General features: G+C 36.2%; 1 protein-coding gene across 22 annotated transcripts in view; it reads right to left on the bottom strand.

The window, feature by feature from the left end:
- Positions 1-22,700, bottom strand: part of Kcnt2 (potassium channel, subfamily T, member 2) — a 368,389-nt gene that overhangs the window by 110,839 nt on the left and 234,850 nt on the right. For 20 of the 22 annotated variants that reach the window (XR_001784498.1, XR_001784494.1, XR_001784492.1 and 17 more), the window contains one exon: positions 18,974-19,082. The exons of the other annotated variants lie outside the window; for them this stretch is intronic. Coding sequence is in view for 16 of the 20 variants with exons in the window: in XM_011247999.2 (XP_011246301.1) it covers positions 18,974-19,082 (109 nt within the window). In the remaining 4 variants the exon portion in view is untranslated. The remainder of the gene's footprint in view (positions 1-18,973; positions 19,083-22,700) is intronic. 22 annotated transcript variants of the gene reach the window in all.

The following is a 22,700-nucleotide window of genomic DNA, read 5'->3' as shown; positions in this document are numbered from 1 at the left end:
ATTATATTATTGTGTTACTAAATAACAAAGGCCCAAGAAGAAAGAGACAATAATATATCAATCTACTACCACTATGATTTCAAGATGTGACATCCATTTATAACTCAGAGTAAACTCTTCTTTTAAAATGATATTTTTTCTGAACGGTGATAAATCTGAGTTATTATCATTTTTCTACATTTGTTGAAGATACTATCTTTGCTATATGTTTTTGAACATCATGTTTATATTAAAATCTTGATTTTTTTCTTCTGGCCTATATTTTTTCTCTTTCTTTCTTTCTTTCTTTGTTTCTTTCTTTCTTTCTCCCTCCCTCCCTCCCTCCTTCCCTTCCTTCCTCCTTTCCTTCTTTCCTTTCTTTCTCTTTTTAATTCTTTTTTGCCAATACCATGTGGTTTTTATTTCTGGCTCTGTAATGTTCTTGAGGTCTTGAATGGCATTTCCTCCTACATTATAACTTCCTATTTCTGTGAAAATGTGTCTAATTGCATTGATCTATAAATGGATTTGGGGAGAACGGTCATTTTCATAACATCAATTCTAGCAATTCATGTGCATAGTATGTCTCTCCATTTTCTAATGTATCCCTTCTTATTACAGATGCTTCAAGTTTTCATTGTAGAAAGCTTTCATCTTTTTGGTTAGATTTATTCCTAAATATTTTATTTCCCTTTGTAACATTAAATGAGACTATGCACAATATATATTTCTCAATACATTTTCCCAGCTTTCAGTAAGATGTTTACTTACAATATTAACTAGCATAAAACAATTTCTAAGTTAAGAGTCTGGGCTATAGAGGTGGTAACTGATTTATCCACATAGGCATTAAAAGTTGGTGGAGTGCATACCATGCATGTCTTCTTGTGTCTGAGTTTCCTCACTCAGGATAATATTTTCTAGTTACATCATTTGCCTGCAAATTTCATGATGTCCTTGTTTTTTAATAGCTGAGTAGTATTTCATTGTGTAGATGAATCAAATTTTCTCTATTCATTCTTTTCCAGAGAGATATCTAGATTGTTTACAGTTTCTGTCTACTACAAATAAAGCTGCTATGTACATAGTGGAGCAAGTGTCCTTGTGGTGTTCTGAAGCATCTTTTGGGTATATACCTAGGAGTGGTATAGCTGGGTCTTGGGGTAGAACTATTCCAAGTTTTATGAGAAACCACAAAATTGATTTCCAGAGTGGCTGTACAGACTTGCACTCCCATCCAGCAATGAAGAAGTGTTTCTCATGCTCCACACCCTCATTAGTGTGTGCTTTTGCTTGAAATTTGATCTCAGCCATTTTGATAGAGGTATGGTAGAATTGCAAAATCATTTCAATTTGCATTTTTCTGATGACTAAGGACATTGAACATTTCTTTAAGTCTCTTTCTCAGCCATTAGATACTCCTCTGTTGAGAATTCTCTGTTTAGCTCTATATCCCATTCTTACTTGGGTTATTAGGTTTGTTCATGACTAATTTTTTGAGTTAGCTTTGGTATATTTTCTCTTTATATCTTTTGAATATTAGTCTTCTGTCAGATATGGGGTTGGTGAAGATCTTCTCTCTTTCTATAGGCTGCCATTTTTTCCTATTGATGGTATCCTTTGCCTTACTGAAGCTTTACAGTTTCATGAGTTTCTATTTATTAATTGTTAGTCTTAGTAGCTGATCTATTGCTGTTCAGTTCAAGAAGCTGACTCCTGTACCAATGTGGTCAAGACTATTCCCCAAGTTTTCCTCTATTAAATTTAATGTATCTGGTTTCATGTTGAACTTAAGTTCACTTGGACTTAAGTTTTGTGCAGAATCATAATATGGGTCTATTTGCATTCTTCTCCATGCAGACATCTAGCATGTGCTCATTTTAAAGTGAATATTAGCCATAAAATATAGAATATGAACACGGTAAATCCACAGAGCCAAAAGAAGTTAAATAACAAGGAGGGCAAAAGGGAGGATACTTTAATCTTCCTTAGAAGTGGAAATGATGAGGAACTGGGGTAGCCACTGGAGGATCCCAGACACCAGGAAAGCAAGAAGCTCCCAGAACCCAACGGGGATGACTTTAGCTAAAGTGCACTGTGAAGTAGAGATAGATCCTCTAGAAAACATCTCCAGTGGATAGGCATGGCCCCCAGTCGAGGGATGGGGCCACTGACCTATCTCAAAATTTTTAATCCAGAAATGTTCCTGTCTAAATGAAAGACAGGGGAAAAAATGGAACTGAGACTAAACAAAGGGCCATCTGGGAAGCACCCCACCTGGGGAACCATCCTGTCTGCAGACACCAAACTGGAACAGTATTGCTTGCGATTGCCAAGAGGAGAAACTAGGAGGGAGAGGAGAAGGGGCAAAGGGAGAGAGAATGAGGTTTAGAGAGCACAGGAGAGAAAGAGAGGGCCATGGTATAGTGAACAGAAATTGGCAGAGGCAAAACCCTTAACAGCAAGAGGGTGCATCTCTGCGATATGCCAGAGACCTGGGATTGGGGAAGCTTAAGGAAGTCTATGAAGGTGGCTCTTGCTGATTCTCATAGCAGTAGAAGACATGGAACCTGAAGTGGTTACCTCCTGAAACCAGGCATGACTCTAGTAGAGGGATAAGGATAACATAAAACCTTCAACCCCAAATTTGTCCTGCCTATAAAAAGTGTAGGAACAAAATGGAGAAGAGACTCAAGGAATGGCCAACCAAAGACTAGCCCAATTTGAGACCCATTCAATGGGCACAAACCGATTCCTAACTCTATTAATGATATTCTGTTATGCTTGCAGACAGGAGCCTAGCATAACTTTCCTCTGAGAGGCTCCACCAAACAGCTGACAAAAACAGATGCAGAGACACACAGCCAAATATTAGTGCAGCTCCGGAGTCTTGAATAAGAGTTGGGGGAAGGATTGAAGGACTTAGAGAGGATAGGACCTCCATAATAAGAACAACAGTGTCAACTAACTTGGATTGCTCCTCGAGACTGAACCACTAACCAAAGAGTGAGCATGGGTTGGACCTACACCCCCTGCACATATGTAATAGATTTGAAACTTGGTCTTCCTGCAGGGTTCCCAACAACTGGATCAAGGGATTACTGTCTATGTTGCTTGCCTGTGGATCCTGATCCCAGAATTGGGCTGCCTTGTGTGGTCTTAGTGGGAGAGGATGTGCCTAGACCTGCAGTAACTGGATGTGCCAGGGTAGGTTAGGACCCAGGAGGGTCCTTCCCCTTCTCAGAGAAGAAGGGAATGGGGCAGAGAGAGAGAGAGGGGGATTGTGTATCAGGGGCCTTGGAGGAGTGGAGAGGCTATTTGGATGTTAGTGAGTAAATAAATTAAGTAAAAGAAGAAAGAAAATAGGTGTAAAAGTCACTAACAACAAACATCTTCATCTTCTGTATCTTGTTAATGGATAGAAAAGTCAGAGAAGCTAACCTCATGTGATCTGGTCAATGTGGCTGCTTAAAGCCTAAACAAGAATAATATCAATGGAGCGCTTAACATGGAAGGGTCAAAACTTAGAGGACCTCAGTCATAGACAAAGAACAGAAGGCAAGTAGAGAGTGATGAGAGCAGAGAATAGTCTCTGTTAAGACAAAAATCAAAAAACAAAACAAAACAAAAATACTACTCCAATAGATTAACCAATACTATGTTGGCCACTCTGAAAGAATAGATACCATATATTTCCATATGGACTGAGCATATTTTGTTTATAACATATACATGTGTGCACACACACACACACAGACACTCAAAAAAAATACACTATACACATAGTGTGAATAAAGTCGATTAAGAACTAGTTCAATAGAATTTCCTGTTCCAAATACAACATCTTGAAGCCTTACTACACAGCACCTCTATCTCTGTGTCAAAACTGCACCAAGTTATTCAATATGTTCACATTTTAAAAACCTCATTCATCTGACAATTTCTTATTGCTGAGTCCATATTAAAAATCTGGGTTGTGGTGGCACACACCTTTAATCTCAGCATTTGGGAGGCAGAGGCAGGCAGATGTCTGAATTTGAGGCCAGCCTGGTCTACAAAGTGAGTTCCAGGACAGCCAGGGCTATACAGAGAAACTCTGTCTTAAAAAAAAAAAAAAAAGTGGTAGAATTTGATTTGTAACCCAAGACACACTTTAATAGGTTCCCCAAGCTTCACACACTGTCACCTGATTTGTGGATATACAATTATTGGCATCATTCAGCCAACTTATCTTCACAACAATAAAAAATAAATTTTTAAGAGACATCCTTTACAGAGTATTCTAGTTTATTAACTAATATAAACTTTATATATAACTGAAAATTTGCCTTAGGAAAGGAGGTCATATAAGTTTATATTTAAATAAATGAAATAAATATTTGTTTATGTGTGCATGATTAAAAATGAAATGAATATATTTATTAACATTGTATTGATTAGAGGCTATTTTCAAAAGTTTTATATGAGTAACCAAATGTTTAAATGTAGTTCAAATCTATTAATTTTAGTTAACTCTGAACTCTACAGATTGACTATCATCTTAGTTCTATATATTTATTTGAAGAATTTACAGAATAATCTTTTTCTAACAGCCATGAAATATTTGATTTACAATCTCTGAAACTTTTGATATAATAGAAGTTAAAATATGTAAGTATTACAATCTTGGCTTTACTTCTACCATTCAAAAGTTATCTACAGATTAATCACTGTTGGCTCAAAATATAATTATGACAAATAGTAGCCTATGACATTTTATTCATACTGATAAATTGTGTGCTGAATGGGGCACATTAGACCCCTAAAAAATATGATTACAACAAAAATAGACCATAAATCTTTAGATATGGATTCATTCTTGATAGTAGGTTTCTAGAAAGTTCCTCAGTGATAAACCTTCATCTTAGAGATAATCTTAATAAAGACACAGCATATTCTAGGAGGGGACAAAACATTTCATCTTGAAGAAATCTCATTGATATCAGGAAGTAAGCAACCCAAAGGTTTCCAGAAGTCCCTGAAACTGACAAAGATCACTAATGCCTTCTGCCTGAAGGAAAAAAAAAAAAGAAGAAGAAGAAGCGTCCTGATCCTGGAAGCAGCTCAGGCCAAATATGGCACCAAGAAATGACACACAAAGCTTGTTGAGAATTTTGCAGTCTGTGCTGTGCATTGTTTTGCCAGGTGTTGTGAGCTGTCAATCCTGCTTCAGGGCTTTCAGTGATGCATCTGTCTTTGAGTCATTTTTGCTTGTATCAGTATCCCCTCACCCACACTCCTATAACTCTAACAAAAGGTTTTTGTTTTTTTTTAAAGCAAATTTGAATTTGGTGGCATTCTTACTTTGTTTCAGTTTCCTATCTGAGGTGAGTGGAGAATAGAAGAGTTACATAACACTAGTTCTCAGACAGACTTGACTACATGTATAGTGTTCTATCTTGAAAGAGGTGAGACTTCTACAGGAACAAATAGGATCATACAGCTCACTATAGGAGGATATGTTTATGCACTTCTGCTTGAAAGCAGGATTTCAGCTATTTACATTATCACACACAAAAACAAAAATCTGCATTCTAAGACCAAAAATGTAGCAGAGACTATATTAAAAATGATAATTGATTTTCTATCCACTAGATGGAACTGAAAAGATATTTGGTATTTACTGCATATGTGATTCAATTGCCTAAATTGGAGTGAATTGAGAAAGGCTATACACACTAGCAGAAAACATAATTAAAGGGATCAAGCTCAATAAGAAGTTAAAGTGATCAAAAGTTGAATGTTCACAATTGATAGGTTGGCTAAAATTCACCAACCTTAAAGTTGATTTGTCACATGGTATCTTAAATGTGGGTGTTTCGAGACACTGACTTAATTCCCATCAATTATTGAGAAAATAAAATAAATAAATCCTGATCATTTGGGTAGAAGATTTTTATAGTTTTAGAACTGTCATGTGAAGGAAAGAAATTAATTTGTACTAGTAAAACTGTACATCACAGCTTACAACCATCATTTTCTCATGTCTCATATGTTAAATCTGTACTTCAGAATCAATATACATTTGGAGTCAAAATGAACTTTGTACTGTCTCAGAGTATAGCTGTGCTCTTACAATATACCTACTGTTTAGGTTCTGTTTGAGCACTTCAGTGACTGTAATACGGATGTTCCACTGTTGTGTCTGTACCTTCAAATTAGCACACTATAATGAATTCTACAGCAAAATTACATCCAACAACCATTAACATGATATTTAGGAATAAAGGAATCTTGGGAATTTCCTATTCTGGCTATTTAAGATTAATAGTGCTTGCCCTTTTAAAAAATATTTGTATCTTGGAAGACTTTTTGCTGCCTCTTCCTGTTGTCACTGAATTTGTTCTTTATTTTGAAAAAAAAATCATCTTACCATAAATTTATTGACAAAATTAAGTTCATTAACCGAAATTTATACCATGTTCTAAGCCCACATAAAGGGTTGGTTCAGTGGTAAAGTGGTTGCCAAGAATGTGTGAGGTCCTGGATTTAATTCCCAGCACCCTCAAAAGTTTAAAAATGCTGAGAGTCTGTGCTGTATCATGATATCCACAAATCAGAGCACTGCCTTTGTGAGATAGGAGATGAAAAAAAGTTATTTCAGAACACAATACTCTAGAAACAATTTATAGGTTTCTGCATCTCTTTCATTCACAAAGCATGGTTAGTGAATTAAAAGGAAACTGAAGGCTGTTGTTTAAACTGTCATGCGTTGAATATAGAGTTAAAGGACAAACTTTAAAAAATTAAAATAAAGGAAAAAACTGTAGCCACCAAAGAATTAACAAATTAACAGACCTGTGCCCTTGGTAATGGGATTGTGTCAGTGACTACTAATTTAGTTACTTTTTAACTTCCTTCCTTCCCCAGTATCCTGTTCTCACATTTCCCAGCTAGCTCTCCACTGTTTACATCCCAAGTTGTTTTTAAGGCTAGGTTCTTATAGGAGAAAGAACATGTGATATTTTCCTAAGAAGTTTTCTCTACCGGGACTGTTCTAAAACTTGAAAGTACTTTTTTTTCCTGGGAGAAGTTTCTCCTATTTATAATCTGCATTTAATCAGACCACTTGTGATGGTTTGTATATTCTTGGACCAGGTAGTGGTACGATTTGGAAGTGTGACCTTGTTGGAGTAGGTGTGTCACTGTGGGTGTGGGCATAAGATTCTCACCCTAGTTGCCTGGAAGTCAGTCTTCCACTAGCAACCTTTGGATGAAGACATAGAACTCTCAGCTCTGCCTGTGCCATGCCTGCCTGGATGCTGCCATGCTCCCACCTTGATGATAATGGACAGAACCTCTGAACCTGTTAGCCATCCTCATTAAATGTTTTTTTTTCCCATTTTTTATTAGGTATTTAGCTCATTTACATTTCCAATGCTATACCAAAAGTCCCCCATACCCACCCCCCACACTCCCCTACCCACCCACTCCCCCTTTTGGGCCCTGGCGTTCCCCTGTACTGGGGCATGTAAAGTTTGCAAGTCCAATGGGCCTCTCTTTCCAGTGATGGCTGACTAGGCCATCTTTTGATACATATGCAGCTAAGGTCAAGAGCTCCGGGGTACTGGTTAGTTCATAATGTTGTTCCACCTATAGGGTTGCAGTTCCCTTTAGTTCCTTGGGTGCTTTCTCTAGCTCCTCCATTGGGGGCCCTGTGATCCATTCAATAGCTGACTGTGAGCGTCCACTTCTGTGTTTGCTAGGCCCCGGCATAGTCTCACAGGAGACAGCTATATCTGGGTCCTTTCAGCAAAATCTTGCTAGTGTATGCAATGGTGTCAGCGTTTGGATCATGGGATGGATCTCTGGATATGGCAATCACTAGATGGTCCATCCTTTCGTCACACTTCCAAATTTTGTCTCTGTAATTCCTTCCATGGGTGTTTTGTTTCCTATTCTAAGAAGGGGCAAAGTGTCCACACTTTGGTCTTCGTTCTCTTGAGTTTAATGTGTTTAGCAAATTGTATCTTATATCTTGGGTATCCTAAGTTTCTGGGCTAATATCCACTTATCAGTGAGTACATATTGTGAGAGTTCCTTTGTGATTGGGTTACCTCACTCACTTGCCTTGATCATGGTGTCTGTTCACAACAGTAAAACCCTAAGACACCATGTCAATTTAAAAATCTTTTTTTTTTGTCTCAAAATTTCTTATATTCAAGTTTTTAATCTTCTATGCAGTTAGGTCCTCATGTATAATTTCTCTGAACTTGTATTTAAAATCCTAACCTAAAACATAAGCTTTTATAATATTAAATACTTCAGAAAAGTTTAGCAATAACATCTCTAATTTCAACAAATCTTCACACATTCTCTTTTACAACTTTTAGTTTTCAATCATCCTGATAGTAAGAATTATATTCATTTTGAGCTCTTTTAATTTCAGGATTTATTTGTTATGATATTTTTCTCTCTAAGAGGAATATATAAAAATTCATTTTCATACATCTTATCAGGAAGAATTTTTGTTACATATTCTAAAAATTAAAACCAATTGTGTCAAAAATAGCCACAGCATTTTATATATTTAAACAACCATTCACATGGCTATATAAATCTTTAATATCTTTCTACATTACTTGAATTTCTAAATTTTTGAAGCAACACTAAATATCTTAATGTACTTTTACATGTAATTTTGTTTTCATTTATTATAATATTATTTTTAATATATAAATCTATACATATGTATGATTTTCATTTTAATTTTTAATAATAATTTTGAACTAGTTTTTAAATTTTAACTGTGACTATGAAAAACACCAAGTCTAGCCTATTTTCATACATAATCTTCATTCAAGTAAAGGTCACTGTCCTAAACCAGTACACCAGCAGAACTATATCCAATATGATGTTATTCAGCAAATAAAAAAATGCATTTTAGAATTTGTAGAATTGGATATTGAGATAATAAAGTATCCATTTTTCTTTGAAGAGCATCTTTAAAATGGCTGGTTTCAGTTCACACTGAAACAGAAGGGAACATGTATTCTCATTATTGAGGGTCAAGAGCCAATCCAACATTGCTTTGCAGAAAATATATGCCAGACATTGAAAATAAATAAGTAAGATACTTATTTTAGAGGTTAGAAGGTCACAGTGGGTAAGGTGGTCGCTGTCTGAGCATGAGGGCATCATGGAGAGGCTCAGCTGATAACTTAGGCTGTAGAAAACACTGGGCTTAGTATTAACAAATAAGTTATTAATGTTCAAATCACATGAATATAAATCTATGAAAAATTGGAAGAGTCAAGAATCACTGTCCACTCCCTTGCATGGGATCCTGACTGGTTACCATCAATATTCACCCTATAGTAGGAAATATAGAGAATAATTTGGAAAATATTTTCTGAATTCTGTCCATAACTCACTATTTGCTAAACTTATTTAAGTAAATTATAATGTTTTTCCCTTAGTCTCTTTTCATGGTTCAGATAGAGAATCTCTTTTTATGGCACAAAACTGATACAAATTCAGAGTGGTCTGATACATAACTATTGGAATTATTAATGAATCCTTGTAGAAAGCAATGAATATAAAAATATTTATATTATCATTTAGATTTGTTATTGTTTTAATTTTTGGACTTTCAGGTAAAAACATTTATAACCATTTAACAGATGAGTATTTTTAATTTGGCCATATCAATTAATTATTTTTTGTCATGTAAAACATTTCAAAATTGGATTTAAAGACATAAAGTAAACATTAAAAAAGAGGTAGAGGACTAGAGAAGGTCACCTGCCATTGATCTGTGCCCTCTCCATGCATAGAGGAAGAGCAATAGATGATGATGGTGATGATGATGAACAAGATGATGAGGAAGATGAATAGACAGGCTACCCATATTACATATACACACACTCATACACACACCCACACACAAATAAACACACACTCATACACACACATCTGTACACCAAAAATCAAAGCTATACTAAGAAAAATCTTATCATCTTATTTCCACCGATACACTTCTAATTTAAAATAATTTTAAAGTTATGGGCGTGTAGGAAACTGATGAAGAAGAGGAATGACTCTTTCTTTGGTCTTTCTACAGAATGAGGTTACTATTTTCCTTTTCTAGGAATCTACAATACCAGAGCCTCCTGGGCCTTGGCTCCTCCTATTTTGGCATCATCTGAAATACCATGGCAGTTGCTTTCCTCGACATTGCTTACTTTCACCTCTCAAAAAACCAAGAAAAGCTCTCATCTCTTATCATTTTGATCATGAAACGTGTTTAATTATTTCTTGGTCATTTTCAACAAAGTCTGGGGAAGGAGTAAATTAAATGTGTAAGGTTCACAAAATACCAGGATTCAGAGGACTAATTAAGCATATTCTTTATGGCACTCATTCAATTAATGCCTAATGAACACTTATGTTGTACAAAAGAACTTTCCAGAGATATAAAATGTCTAAGTAAAAACCTCTATTTGAATTATTTTATAATCAAGGAGGCAGGAACATAAAGACCTGTGCACAAGGGCATAATACATATATATTGGTCAAACATAACAAAATTCATTGCAAGTTTAAAGAGAATAAATCACATCAAATTAGAAAGTTTAGAAACATCCATAAGGAGAAAGAACCTTTGATATAACAAAATCTTCCAGGAAGGGAGAAAGAGTGAATTTAAGGCATAGGGAACCACATTTAAAAAAGATACAGAAGGCGGAAACTACAAAGTATATTTAGTATATGTTATTTGGAGAAAGTGCTATACACAAGAGAACCATGGGAGATAAGGAGGTAAAAATAAGCCAGGACTCATGCACAGAATGCCATAAAGACATAAAATGGAAATGTTTCAATCTCATTTGACGATGAATGTTAAGCTATTAGAGGCTCCCCAAGCAGAGGACTGCAAGGCCACTACTCTACACAGATTTCTCAAAATGTGTTCCACAGGAGGCCTCCAGTTAATTCTTTATTAGTGTACTTAAGAAAATCTCAAGTAAACACGTGGACTGAGAGAGACCTAAAATAAAATGCCATTCTGTGCAAACTCTCATTATACATTAGCCCATATAAAAGAAATTTTCAGCATGTTTAAAGAACACATCACTTCCCCTTTCTTCATTTAGAGTTCCACTCTTGAAGTTCTTATTATAGTTGTTTTTATTTGTTGGTTTTGAGACAGAGCCTTTTTTAGCGCAGGATATATTTAGCATTCCCAGTAATATGGATTGTTCCTTCCTGTTCCAGATCACCCTGCCTATGCCTGCAAGCATCAGGATTGCAGGTATGTACCACCACAACTGAATACTTCTTTATGTTATGAAAGAAATGGATAAAAAAACCCACCAGGCACAAACAGAAACTATTGTGTTTCTTAACTTTTGTGATCAAAGGATCACATTTCTGTGGGAGTGTTTGGAACTGGATACACCCCAGAAAACAAGAACAGTTTGTGGATGGAATCCCAAAGAACCCACCACACTCACACCCCCTGACCATGTTAGGAGCCAAACAGTGCACTCCCTTCAATCCACATGTCCAAGCTTGATTCCTAGTAGCTTGGGACATGGCTGCATTTGGCAATCAAGCCTTTGAGGAGGTGTTTTCAATAAACTGGGACTGTTGCAAGGAGTCCTAATCCAAGTTGACATGTGTTCTTAGAAGAAGGTGAAATGTGGGCACACAAAAAACAGCAGAGGTGTGGGCTCATTGAGGAGACACCATCTGAGGAGCTAGAAAAAGGCAATCAAGGAGACGGAGCACTGATTGGCCTTCTGGCTTCAAGAACTTTAAATAAATGAATTTCCTCTATTTACAGTCTCCAGGCGTTTGTATTACTTGAATAACATGTTTTGTTATTATTTTTAGTGGCCAGTGATGGTCACAATACATACATACATACATACACACACACACACAGAGAGAGAGAGAGAGAGAGAGAGAGAGAGAGACAGAGACAGAGACAGAGACAGAGACAGAGACAGAGAGACAGAGAGACAGAGGGACAGAGAGACAAAGAGAGACAGAGACAGAGAGAAACAGAGAGAGAGACACTGAACACACAAGAAGAGGAATGAAAGAGAGAGACAGAGAGACAGAAAGTTTGATACCAAAATTACCTATAAATTCTCCTGAACCTGTAAATGAGAATATGTTTATGGCCTAAATGTCATCCAACAGAACAGGCTGTCGAAGTTGAATAAGCAGGTAGAGCCCATTTAGGTCATTAACAAGTTCTGTGGGGTTCTAAGTATAAAACTGGGTCTAATAGTAAGTGTTAGCCACTGAGCTCCTGTTGAGTACTGGAAAACTACACTCTATCTGAGTTGGACAGGGGGTCAAAATGAAGCAGTGGATAATTAATCATAAGTCATAGTCATTGAAAAGGGATATTTCTTCACTTTGTTGCAGCTGAAGTTCAGCATGCTGGAAGTGATGTGAAGCAAAGTCATAGGAAGAAAGATACATGATGGAACCCTCAGAAAATCACATCAAAATATATGGGTGGGATTAGAGAATCAGATCATTTTTAAAGATATGTCACATCATTATTTTGAAAAAAAAAAAAAGACCTCATGTTGCCAAGGCTAGATTCAAACTTATGTAGCTACAGATGGCCTTAAACAATTGATCTTCCTACATCTACCACACAAATATTGGGATTATAGATGTGCACCAATAAAAGACCTGTTCATTTGTAATGTGATGTGCAGTGGATAGAGCCCAGTTGTCCATGCATGCTGAGCAGTGACTCTTGCAGCTTAGGCACATAGCTAGTAAATAAAGTTCAACTTGTATATGCTGATTTAGATTAGCTAACATATTCAAAACTTGTTATGTCTATGTGAGTGTGTGTGTGTGTGTTTGTGTGTGTGTGTGTGTGTGTCAAAGAGATAGAGACAGAGATAGGCAGAGTGAGAGTCTATGTATGTGTGTGTGAGAGAAAGAGAGAGAGAGAAAGAGAGAAAGAGAGAGAGAGAGAGAGAGAGAGAGAGAGAGAGAGAGAATGAGACTTTTAAAGTTAAGTCACAGTACCCCTTGCAGTCACTGGCACGCTATTCTAAACAGTGAACTAGATTTTCCAGATTTCAAAATGTAGTCTTCTGTCACAGTTTTGAGTGTGAACCTTCCTATGGAGCTAAAAATAGTCCCTGTGAGCATTATCTCCCACCCTTTTCCTCCTTTCCTTTCTGGCAGCCAGGATGGTAATTATAATCCCTATTACTTTTGAGAAACTTTCTCTTCCACCCACATGGCAGCTGATTCCCTGGGCTCTCTGCAACAAGCTCAGGGAAAGATAAAGCTGCTCACTCATCGTCTACATTTCTCATTTCCCTCTTTCTTTTCTTCACTCCCTGGTGGGTTTCCTTGGGCCTTTTCCTGGAGCCAAAACACTGGATTCTCCTTTTTTTTTTCTCATGGGTGTTTGAACATAGTGAATGTGTGGGTGCTTGGGTAATATGCCCAGGGATTGGCTTATGGCTAATGTCTCACTTGAGGTCATTAACCTACTTCCTAAGTAGAGAAAAGGGGCAGGCTCTGCCCCATGTAGCACAAAGTCTCCGAGCACTAGGGCATAGCAAGCATCTTTGCCACCATTTGCCTTAGTGTATATTTTCTACAAATGAATGCTTTCTTAAAGATTTTTCTGAGTGAACTCTCCCCGACCACACAGATTGTAAACCTTTAAAACCCTTCCAAGTTAACCTGCACCAGGTGATGAAATATAACCACCCTTTCTTTTTTTCTACTACTGTGACATTTTTAAAGTCTATAAACATGGGATTCTGCTCATACTTTCTATGTATCTTTTTTTCTGTTTATTCATAATAGGAAAATGCTTGCAGAAAAATTAAAGAAACTAAGATGGGTCCTTCATGCATTCTGTGAACGTCTGTGATATATTTTAGGTATTTTCCTTGAGGCTATTTCTAGCATTTCCTAGCTTAGGGTATGTTTGTCAGGGTTTTCTTGTAAAGTTACAAGTTTTAAATTGCAGCTAATAAATATCTGGGAAAGGTATGTCAAGAATGCAGTTCTGTTTCTCCTCTAGTTTTTTACCCACTCTCATTAGCACTGATTGGCAGAAGAGCAATATTTATATATTTTCTTATTGTAGTTTCATGACTTCTAGATTTAGTATTGGAGATTTTTAGAAAGAGAGTTTTACTTTTTCAGAGACTTGAAGTTATTGTCATTCAGATCTTTCACTTGTTTGGTTAGAGTCACACCAAGATAGTCTATATTGTTTGTGACTATTGTAAAGGGTGTCATTCCCAATGGAGGAGCTAGAGAAAGGACCGAAGGAACTGAAGGGGCTCGCAGCCCCATAGGAGGAACAAGAGTATGAACCAACCAGTATTCCAGAGCTCCCAGTGACTAAACCACCAACTAGCATATACATGGAGGGACCCGGGGCTTCAGCTACATATTTAGCAGAGAATGGCTTTGATGTTTATCAATGGGAGGAGAAGCCCTTGGTCCTGAGAAGGCTTGATGCCCAAGCGTAGAAGAATGCGAGGACAGGGAAGCAGGAGTTGTTGGGTTGGTGAGCAAGGGTGGGAGGATGGGATAGGGAGTTTTTGGATAGGAGACCAGGAAAGGACATAACATTTGAAATGTAAATAAAGAAAATATCTAAAAAAAAAAAAAGAGAGAAGAAAGTTTTAAGTTTCCTTTATCCATTAACTTTTTTATGTTTCCATGTGGATTCCTGGTATTTATTTTATTTCACAGGTTAAAATAATTTTGTTACTTAATTTTTAGCACCATCAGGGAAGCTATTAATTTGGACCTTGTGCCATTTTCTTGGTATTTACACAACACAAGTCCTTGTTTTCTGCCATCAGAGTTACTAGGCTTTCGTTCTATTTTTCCTACAACACTCCTTAATTAAGATATCCCCATATTAAGCATAAACTGCAGGATACCCATGATACACTCAGCAGATCCAAAGCAGATAAACAAGAAGGAAGGCCCAAGCAAGGATGCTTGAATCTCACTTAGAAGGGGGATACAGTAATCATAGAAGGGAGGGTAGTGGGTGTGGGGGGATGGGAAAGGGAATGAGGAGGTGTTCAGGGTCAGCTGTGGGGAGAGACAGAAGAGATAACCAGAGAACCAAGAGAATGAACGCAAATATGAAGCTGGTGGGGGGTTGGGTAGTGTGGGACATTTCTAGGATGTGCTATAAAGCTGGGATGGAAAGACTCATAGAAATGGGAATATGGAACCTGAAGAGGCTATCTCCTGTATCCAGGCAGGATCTTCAGTGGAGGGATAAGGACACCAACTCACCGACAAAATTTTTGAGTACAAATTCTATCCTGTCTACAAGAAATGCAGAGACAAAGATGGAGCAAACACTGAGGGAATGGCCAGCCAATGACCAGCTAAACTTGAGACCTATCCCATGAGCTAGCACCAATCGCTGGCACTATTAATGATACTCTCTTATTCATGCAGATAGATAGGAATCTAGTATAACTGTCTTCCAAGAGGATCTTCCCAGCAGGTGACTGAAATAGAAGCTGAGACTTACAGCCAAACATTGGATGGACCTTGATGACTCTTTTGGAAGAGGTAAGGAAAGAAGGTCCCAAAGTGGATAACAACTCCACAGGAAGACCACCAGAATCAATTAACCTGGACCCTTGGGAGCTCTCACTGACTGAGCCACCAACCATAGCGCATATACCGGATGAAACAAGGCCCCCAGCAACTGCAGCACGTGCTAGTCTGGCCTCAGTGGGAGAAGATGAGCCTAACTTTCCAGAGACTTCAAGCTCCATGGTTGAGTGATACCTATAGGCAGTGCCCCACCTTCTCACAGAAGTAGGCGAGGAGAGCAGGGGGAGGGTCTATGTGAGGGGGAATCAGGAGGAGGGCAGTGATCGAGATGCAAAATGAATAAAGAACTTAAAAAAAAGCCCCAATATCCATTCACTTTGTATCAGAACAATACTGAAGAAGGCTAAAATCGTTCCTAGAAGGATGTCATTTGCTTCTGGGTTCTCTTGAAACACTGTGAAAATTCCATATTATATATTCTAACATACATCTATCTATCTATCTATCTATCTATCTATCTATCTATCTATCTATCTATCTACCTATCTATCTATCTATCTTTCTTTCTTCATAAAAATCATGGGATTATACTCATAGGAAGTGTCACATTTTAGAAGAATATGAGAAGAAAGACATAAATATATAAAATACAACAGAATATTTTGATAGGACAAAAGAAGATAATGTTAGTAGACAATTCAAATAGGGCAGATAACTTGGATGACGTCATTATACCAATGCTATGCCCTTATTTCAGAAGTACACTACAGATACAAAAAGTGTGACTTACAGCACTGCGAATAGTATGTGGAACTGCCTATGCTAATTTTGAAGCTTTTCTTTTTTGGGGCAATCCTAAATTACATCAAGTAACAAGACAAGAAAAGAGGTTAAAAACAAACTTTTAACATAGTATTTTTCATTCTTCCAGGATGATAGATATCTTTCCTCCAGATTTTTAAATGTGTTCCTTTGGTAACTATGTATTTATTTTAATAAGTGTATAATTATTAACAAACTAAGATGTAATGTTCTTATATCAGTGCTTCCATTTGTTTTAAACACATAAACTAATAATATTCAGGAAAGTGTCAGCTACAGCGGACAGAAAGATGCTTTAGTGGGTGTAGGCAATTGTTTCTAAGCCTGACAACCCACAGTACAATATGATACAATACAAACCTGCACCATACTGACAAGTTTAATTAATGCACTAAGTGTTTCTAAGCAAAATTTAAGATGTTTTCCATATTCTATTTATCTTCAATATTTCTCTTATAGTAATGTGTCCATTATGCATAAATTCTTTCCTCAAGGACATATGCAGTTTCATTACACACTAAAAGGATACAGTATTATGTTGTATATAATTATCCATGAGTAAATGCAATCCAAATATGCAATGAGGCATCTTCACACCCAAATATGATAGTTGGAAGCAAAAGGGAAGATTGAGTACTGATGAAACTGTGATCAAATTGGAACCCTGATACAGAGCTAGGAAAACTCAAAATATAATAATTTATTTATAAATATTCTAAGAGCATCCAAAAACTTATTCACATAGTGAGTGACCATATGATCTAGTAATTCTACTCTTAGATTTAACAAACTCCAAATTAATAAAGGCATAATATAGAGACAACACCAGAGTCTTTCATTGTATTAGCAACAACCTGTATGCTGATCCTAGGTTAAACAGAAAAATGAAAGATGGACACTTCTGTTCTGGCATCATCTTAAATCTAAGAATACCATTCATTGTGTGTCATAGTATAGTTAGACTTTGAAAATGTCACTCAAAAATTATCTAACCTGGTCCAGCAACACATGGCACATGGGAATATCTAGCACTGGCAAACCAGCAGAAACAGAGCTAAGTTAGATGGCTGGTCAGGGCTGAAAGGGTGCAGGGAATTTTTAATAATTCTGTGTAGTTTGCTACAATTAAAGAAATGCTGATTACAGACAATATGACTGTATCAAAATGTTCAACTTTAAACATTACTAGGTTCAAAAGATTTTTCTCTACTTTAATTGGACCAAACTAGAATACAACTTGAAAACAAATTATTCCACTCATGTTCTCTTTCCCTCCTTCCACTGCAGAGATGAAACACACGGAACTGTGCAGAATGGAAATATTTCTATTAAGAATTTGTGAAAATTGCCCCTGAGGGAATCTTTATCATCTAAGCAGAACCACAATGCAATTAGAGAAAAGATAGTGAAGTCTCCTTTAAAATACCATTGGGCATTGACTATTTTATATTAGTGACTCCTATCTACCATAAAGTCCAGGGAAAAGAATTTATTCATTCTGAATCTATTTGCTTTTTGTGAATATTTTACTTATTTACATTTCAAATGCTATCCTCTTTCCCAGTTTCCCCTCCGCAAACCCCCTATCCTGACCTCCTCCTCCTGCTTCTATGAGAGTGTTACCGCTTCTACTTCCCTGCCCTGGTGTTCCCCTACACTGGGGCATCAAGCCTTCACAGGACCAATGGCTTCTCCTCCCATTAATGGTGTGAATAATTTTTTATTAGATATTTTCTTTATTTACATTTCAAATGCTATCCCGAAAGTTTCCTATACCCCCCCCCCCGCCCTGCTCCCCTACCCACCCAACTCCTACTTCTTGGCCCTGGCATTCCCCTGTACTGGGGCATATAAAGTTTGCAAGGCCGAGGGGCCTCTAGTAGTTCATTTAAATAACAACTCTTTAACTTATGAAAAAAAAAAAAGACGAATGAACGAACACCTTGACTAAAAGCACACAGTAAAAGTTAACTAAATAATCAATATTTTGCCTGCAATGCCAAGTAATATGAAGCAAAATACATCACAATACAACATTTGTTTTCTAAAATTAAAGCTGTATGTTCACTCCCAATTTTCTTACTTCATGCAAATCAAAACAAATTTTGTATATATGAAATGATAAAAATATGCAAAAGAATATCACATTTTCTAATGACATTGCCTTCTCTCATATACTGCAAAACGCACATAATAGGGTTTACTTCATTACATATAAATATTAAACACTAGAAAAGCACAACCTTGAGGTCAATAGCATACATAAAGCTTTCGTATAAATTTTATTTAAGATCTTATTACTGACAGAATTCCTATGGTAAAGTTTTAATTACTATAAAAGTATTAATCATGGAAATGATGTTGAAAATTAGAATGTAGATCATAATTATTATATCAAGATTAATGAATTATAGCAATAACAACCAAGAGCAAAACTATTTATGTCTTGGGCCTCTTAAGAAGTCCATATCTCTCTAATGTTCATGAAGTAAACAAAAACAAATGTAGGCACATATCTAGTTGTATATTTTTGCTTACTACAGCTCTAAATCACAAAACTACCAGTTATCTTAAGAAAAAAAAATATACTTACTGCCCTCTAGAGGTATGAACCAGTAGTGTAATGAGTGTAGATGTTGCTGGGCATATACAGTTTAAAGCTAACATGGCGTACTTAAACTCTTCTTCACAAACAACATGATCTGTTTGAAATAAAATAGGTAAATTAGAATAATTTACCTTTTGAGGGTAATATGTTTAAATATGAAAATTAAAACAATGAATGAAACTGCAGAAGGCTCAGTAAAAACATACTTATTTTAGGGTCGTTTTTACAAGTTCCCTGCTATCCCCAAAAATAAATTTGGTAAGACAAAGTGCCGGAGAGTGAGTACATAACTGGGCTGGGGGTCATGAAGTTTGAATTCTAATTCTTTTTTAACACAACTCTGGTAAAAGGCTAAAACTGGCCATGCAAGTAGAGCAGCGACTGCTTTAAGATACATTCCAGAAAATGTTTCAGATGAGTTGTAAAGTCCCTAGTAGATGCTAACATTGAGTACTACAAATACAATAGTACTGATTAAAAAAAAAAGGGGGCATAACCTCATAGCATTACTCTTCAAAGGTTTTATAATATACAGTAGGCTATCTGATTAACAGAAGTAACATGTTTTATACTCTCATAGCCATAGTAACAGTCTTAAAAATTAGTATTAAAATGAATTAAAATAAAAAGTACACTGCCAGTAAACTAAGGTTCCTTAACTCAAAAGTGGATAGGGTCCATCTAGGAACCATAACTAAAACACAGTGACATAAAATAAAGAGTATGAAAAAGGATGGCAGAAGAAAGGTGCTAGCCACATCTGCAGAGGAGAAAGGTGCTTAGCCCAGGTTAATTGTTTCCATATGGGAGTGATGCCTAATATGATGGTTATATCATTTTGTATTTGGATTATATGTTTAGAAAGGAAAATAAACTATTGTTAATCTAAAGGCAACAACCCCATACCCAGAGTTCAACATTGGTATTAGACATTGAGAGATCAGTACACACCTACTAAATATATACATCTTTACACAGGAATTAGTGAAGTTAGCTAAAGGAAGGAAAGGAGTCTTAAAGTTGTTAGTGAGATAAAAAACCTTAAAAGATAAACACTATGAAATACAGGCAGATTACAATGATTGACTTCTGAAAAGATACAGCATTTTTTCTGCTATGAATGTTAGTAGGGTGTCTTTCTGTCGTTGTGGTTGTTTAAATGAAGGAAGTGCTCATTTCCTTAATTTTGTGTAAAGCTGACTTTATTTCTCTTTGTTGGATTTGATGTGAGAAATGTTATACTGGTTACAACTCATGATTTAATCTAAAATGAAATATCTCCTAATAATTTCTCTTTTTGAAACTCCTTTCCTCTTCCTTAGCCCCTTCCTCCCTTCCTCTCTTCCCCTTTCAAATTACCAGTATGTTGAAATACAAGTTGAAGAAGACTTTAAAAGTACATAGCAATGGTGTTTAGTGTTTTGCAAAAAGATAGCAGATTCTATCTCCAATTTGAATGCTGAGATCTGTACAGAATTTTTGCAAAAGAACAGTGTATTTAAACCACCCTCTCAATATTTCTCAAAATAATTTTTCAATGTGCATGTCTAATCTGTGAGAGAAAAGCAACAAAGCTGTTAAAGGCAGAACACAGTTGCTTTAAGCTCTTAGCAATGCATAGGGGACCCTGATTTCCAACTAACACTTGCAACATATGATCTGAGAAAAATATATACACTTCATAACATAACATAAGAGAGGAATTTTAAAATCCAAACTGTAATAGAAAATTTGGAAACTCAATTACCATATGCACTACCACATGTACTTATTAATTTTCAGTAAAAGTGATAAACCATATTTTTTTCAAATAGAAGTTGAAAATGTGTTGCACTGGTGACACTTTGAAAACATCAAGTTGGCCTTTAAGTAGTTGAAAGTGGCATATTGTGACTTTCTTTGCTCAGTAATTATCAGAACTTTGGAGAGAATGGCTGGGAGGTGATATGAAAGAGGCTATTGTTTTCAAAAGCTCTACTATTTTTTACTATACTGAAATATCAGAATCCACACATGACTCTTGCTCAGATAAATGTGTGCAGCACCATCAGCACTTCAGGCTTAAAGCGCATTTGCCGCCAGTACCAGCACATGAACACACACAATAAAAAACCACATTCTGTAGCTTCAGTCTCATAATCTAAATTATCTACAGAAAAAAAAACTGCAAGTGAATTAAACCGTATTTTATTTTTTCTATTATAGCATGTAACTCACTGATATTACTTCAAGATTTTCAATCACTATTTATAATGTCAACATCTATTTCTGGCATGGCTATCTGTGCAAGTATCCTTTTTATATTGTATTTTCTTATTTTATTTAACGCTTACATAGGAACAATGCATGCTTCATTGTTATATATATTGACTATACTTTTTCATTAAAAGTGGTAAAAATATTTACTGTACGAAGAAGGTACAAAAAGCTAGTAAGACAGATAACTGAATAAGGTTGTCATTATTCAACAAGGATAGCCTAAAAACTTCAGACTGATCCTAGAACCCATGTAAAAATAAAGGGAGAGAAGATAGTCCACAAAGTTTTCCCTTAACCTTCATCTACAGGTATATTGCATAAATGTCTTCTAACAAATGGATGATTTCACACAGTAAAATAGTAAAGATGCTAGTACTCTTACTACTAGTATTACTATCACTATAACCACCTATTATTAATAATAATAATACAAAATATAACTAAAATTAATTTCATAGATAAGGAAAGCATATATTTATTATTAATTCTCTGTTAGAAGTAAAATGAACATTCATGGGCAAAATATCTCTTTCTTCCCTGTGGATAGTAGACACATGTAAATTCTCATGATACAATATCCAGTTAGATAATAATATTGGTTAGCAAGGATGACAAAATGTTAAAACTCAACCTTCAAAGTGAAATTGACATTATTCATAGATCTCATCTTCAAAGTCTAAATACATCTCAAGATTTTGAAATATTTACCACTCAGCTGAGGCTTCATGTATAATATGTTTAAAGAAAGTTAAATAGCAGAGTTTTTCCCTAATATTGGCAAAGCCAAGGATCTGACCCTTAGCTCTGTAAAAATAAACATAAAATTAAACCCTGACAACTATCATTCTACTTTCTGACTTTATTTCTAAATGCTGTATGACAGTCAGACTGTTGGTTCTACTTCTTAAGTCATTGTCTTTGAGGATTTGTGCCCACTGTTTAGTAAGATTTTGGTTACTCTGAGATCCTTAAGGGTCAAGCAGCAGAATATGGTGTTTCTTTTCAGGCATTAGAATGTCAATATTTCACACCTTCTTGTCTCTGTTGACTAGAAATAGGAAACAACACAATGTCAAACACCAAGTGTTTGCCAGTTAGAGACTGATGAATCACTTTTGACTTGGGGAAGAGGCATATGTCCACTTCCCTAGTCAGTTCTAAGACCCCCATATGGCGCAGATCTATAAGTGGTCTGTGTATGTAACATGACCCTGTGAGACTTCATAAGTCTCATTCATGTTGATTTCGAGGGCTTTGTTTACTTGGTGTCCCCATCCTCTCTGGCTCTCACGGTCTTGACTCTTTCTCTACCTCAGAGGTCCATAGGCCTGGAGGGGAAGGATTTGATGGACACATCTCATTTAGGGCTGAGTGTTCCAAGGTCTCTACCTCTCTGGGTAATATCTGGCTCTGGGATACTCTTTGTTCCCATCTGCTGCGGGAGGAAGCTTTT

Source organism: Mus musculus, chromosome 1 (genome assembly GCF_000001635.26).
Source record: "Mus musculus strain C57BL/6J chromosome 1, GRCm38.p6 C57BL/6J".
Taxonomy (NCBI): Eukaryota; Metazoa; Chordata; class Mammalia; order Rodentia; family Muridae; genus Mus; species Mus musculus.
This window is presented reverse-complemented; position numbering and strand designations above follow the sequence as displayed.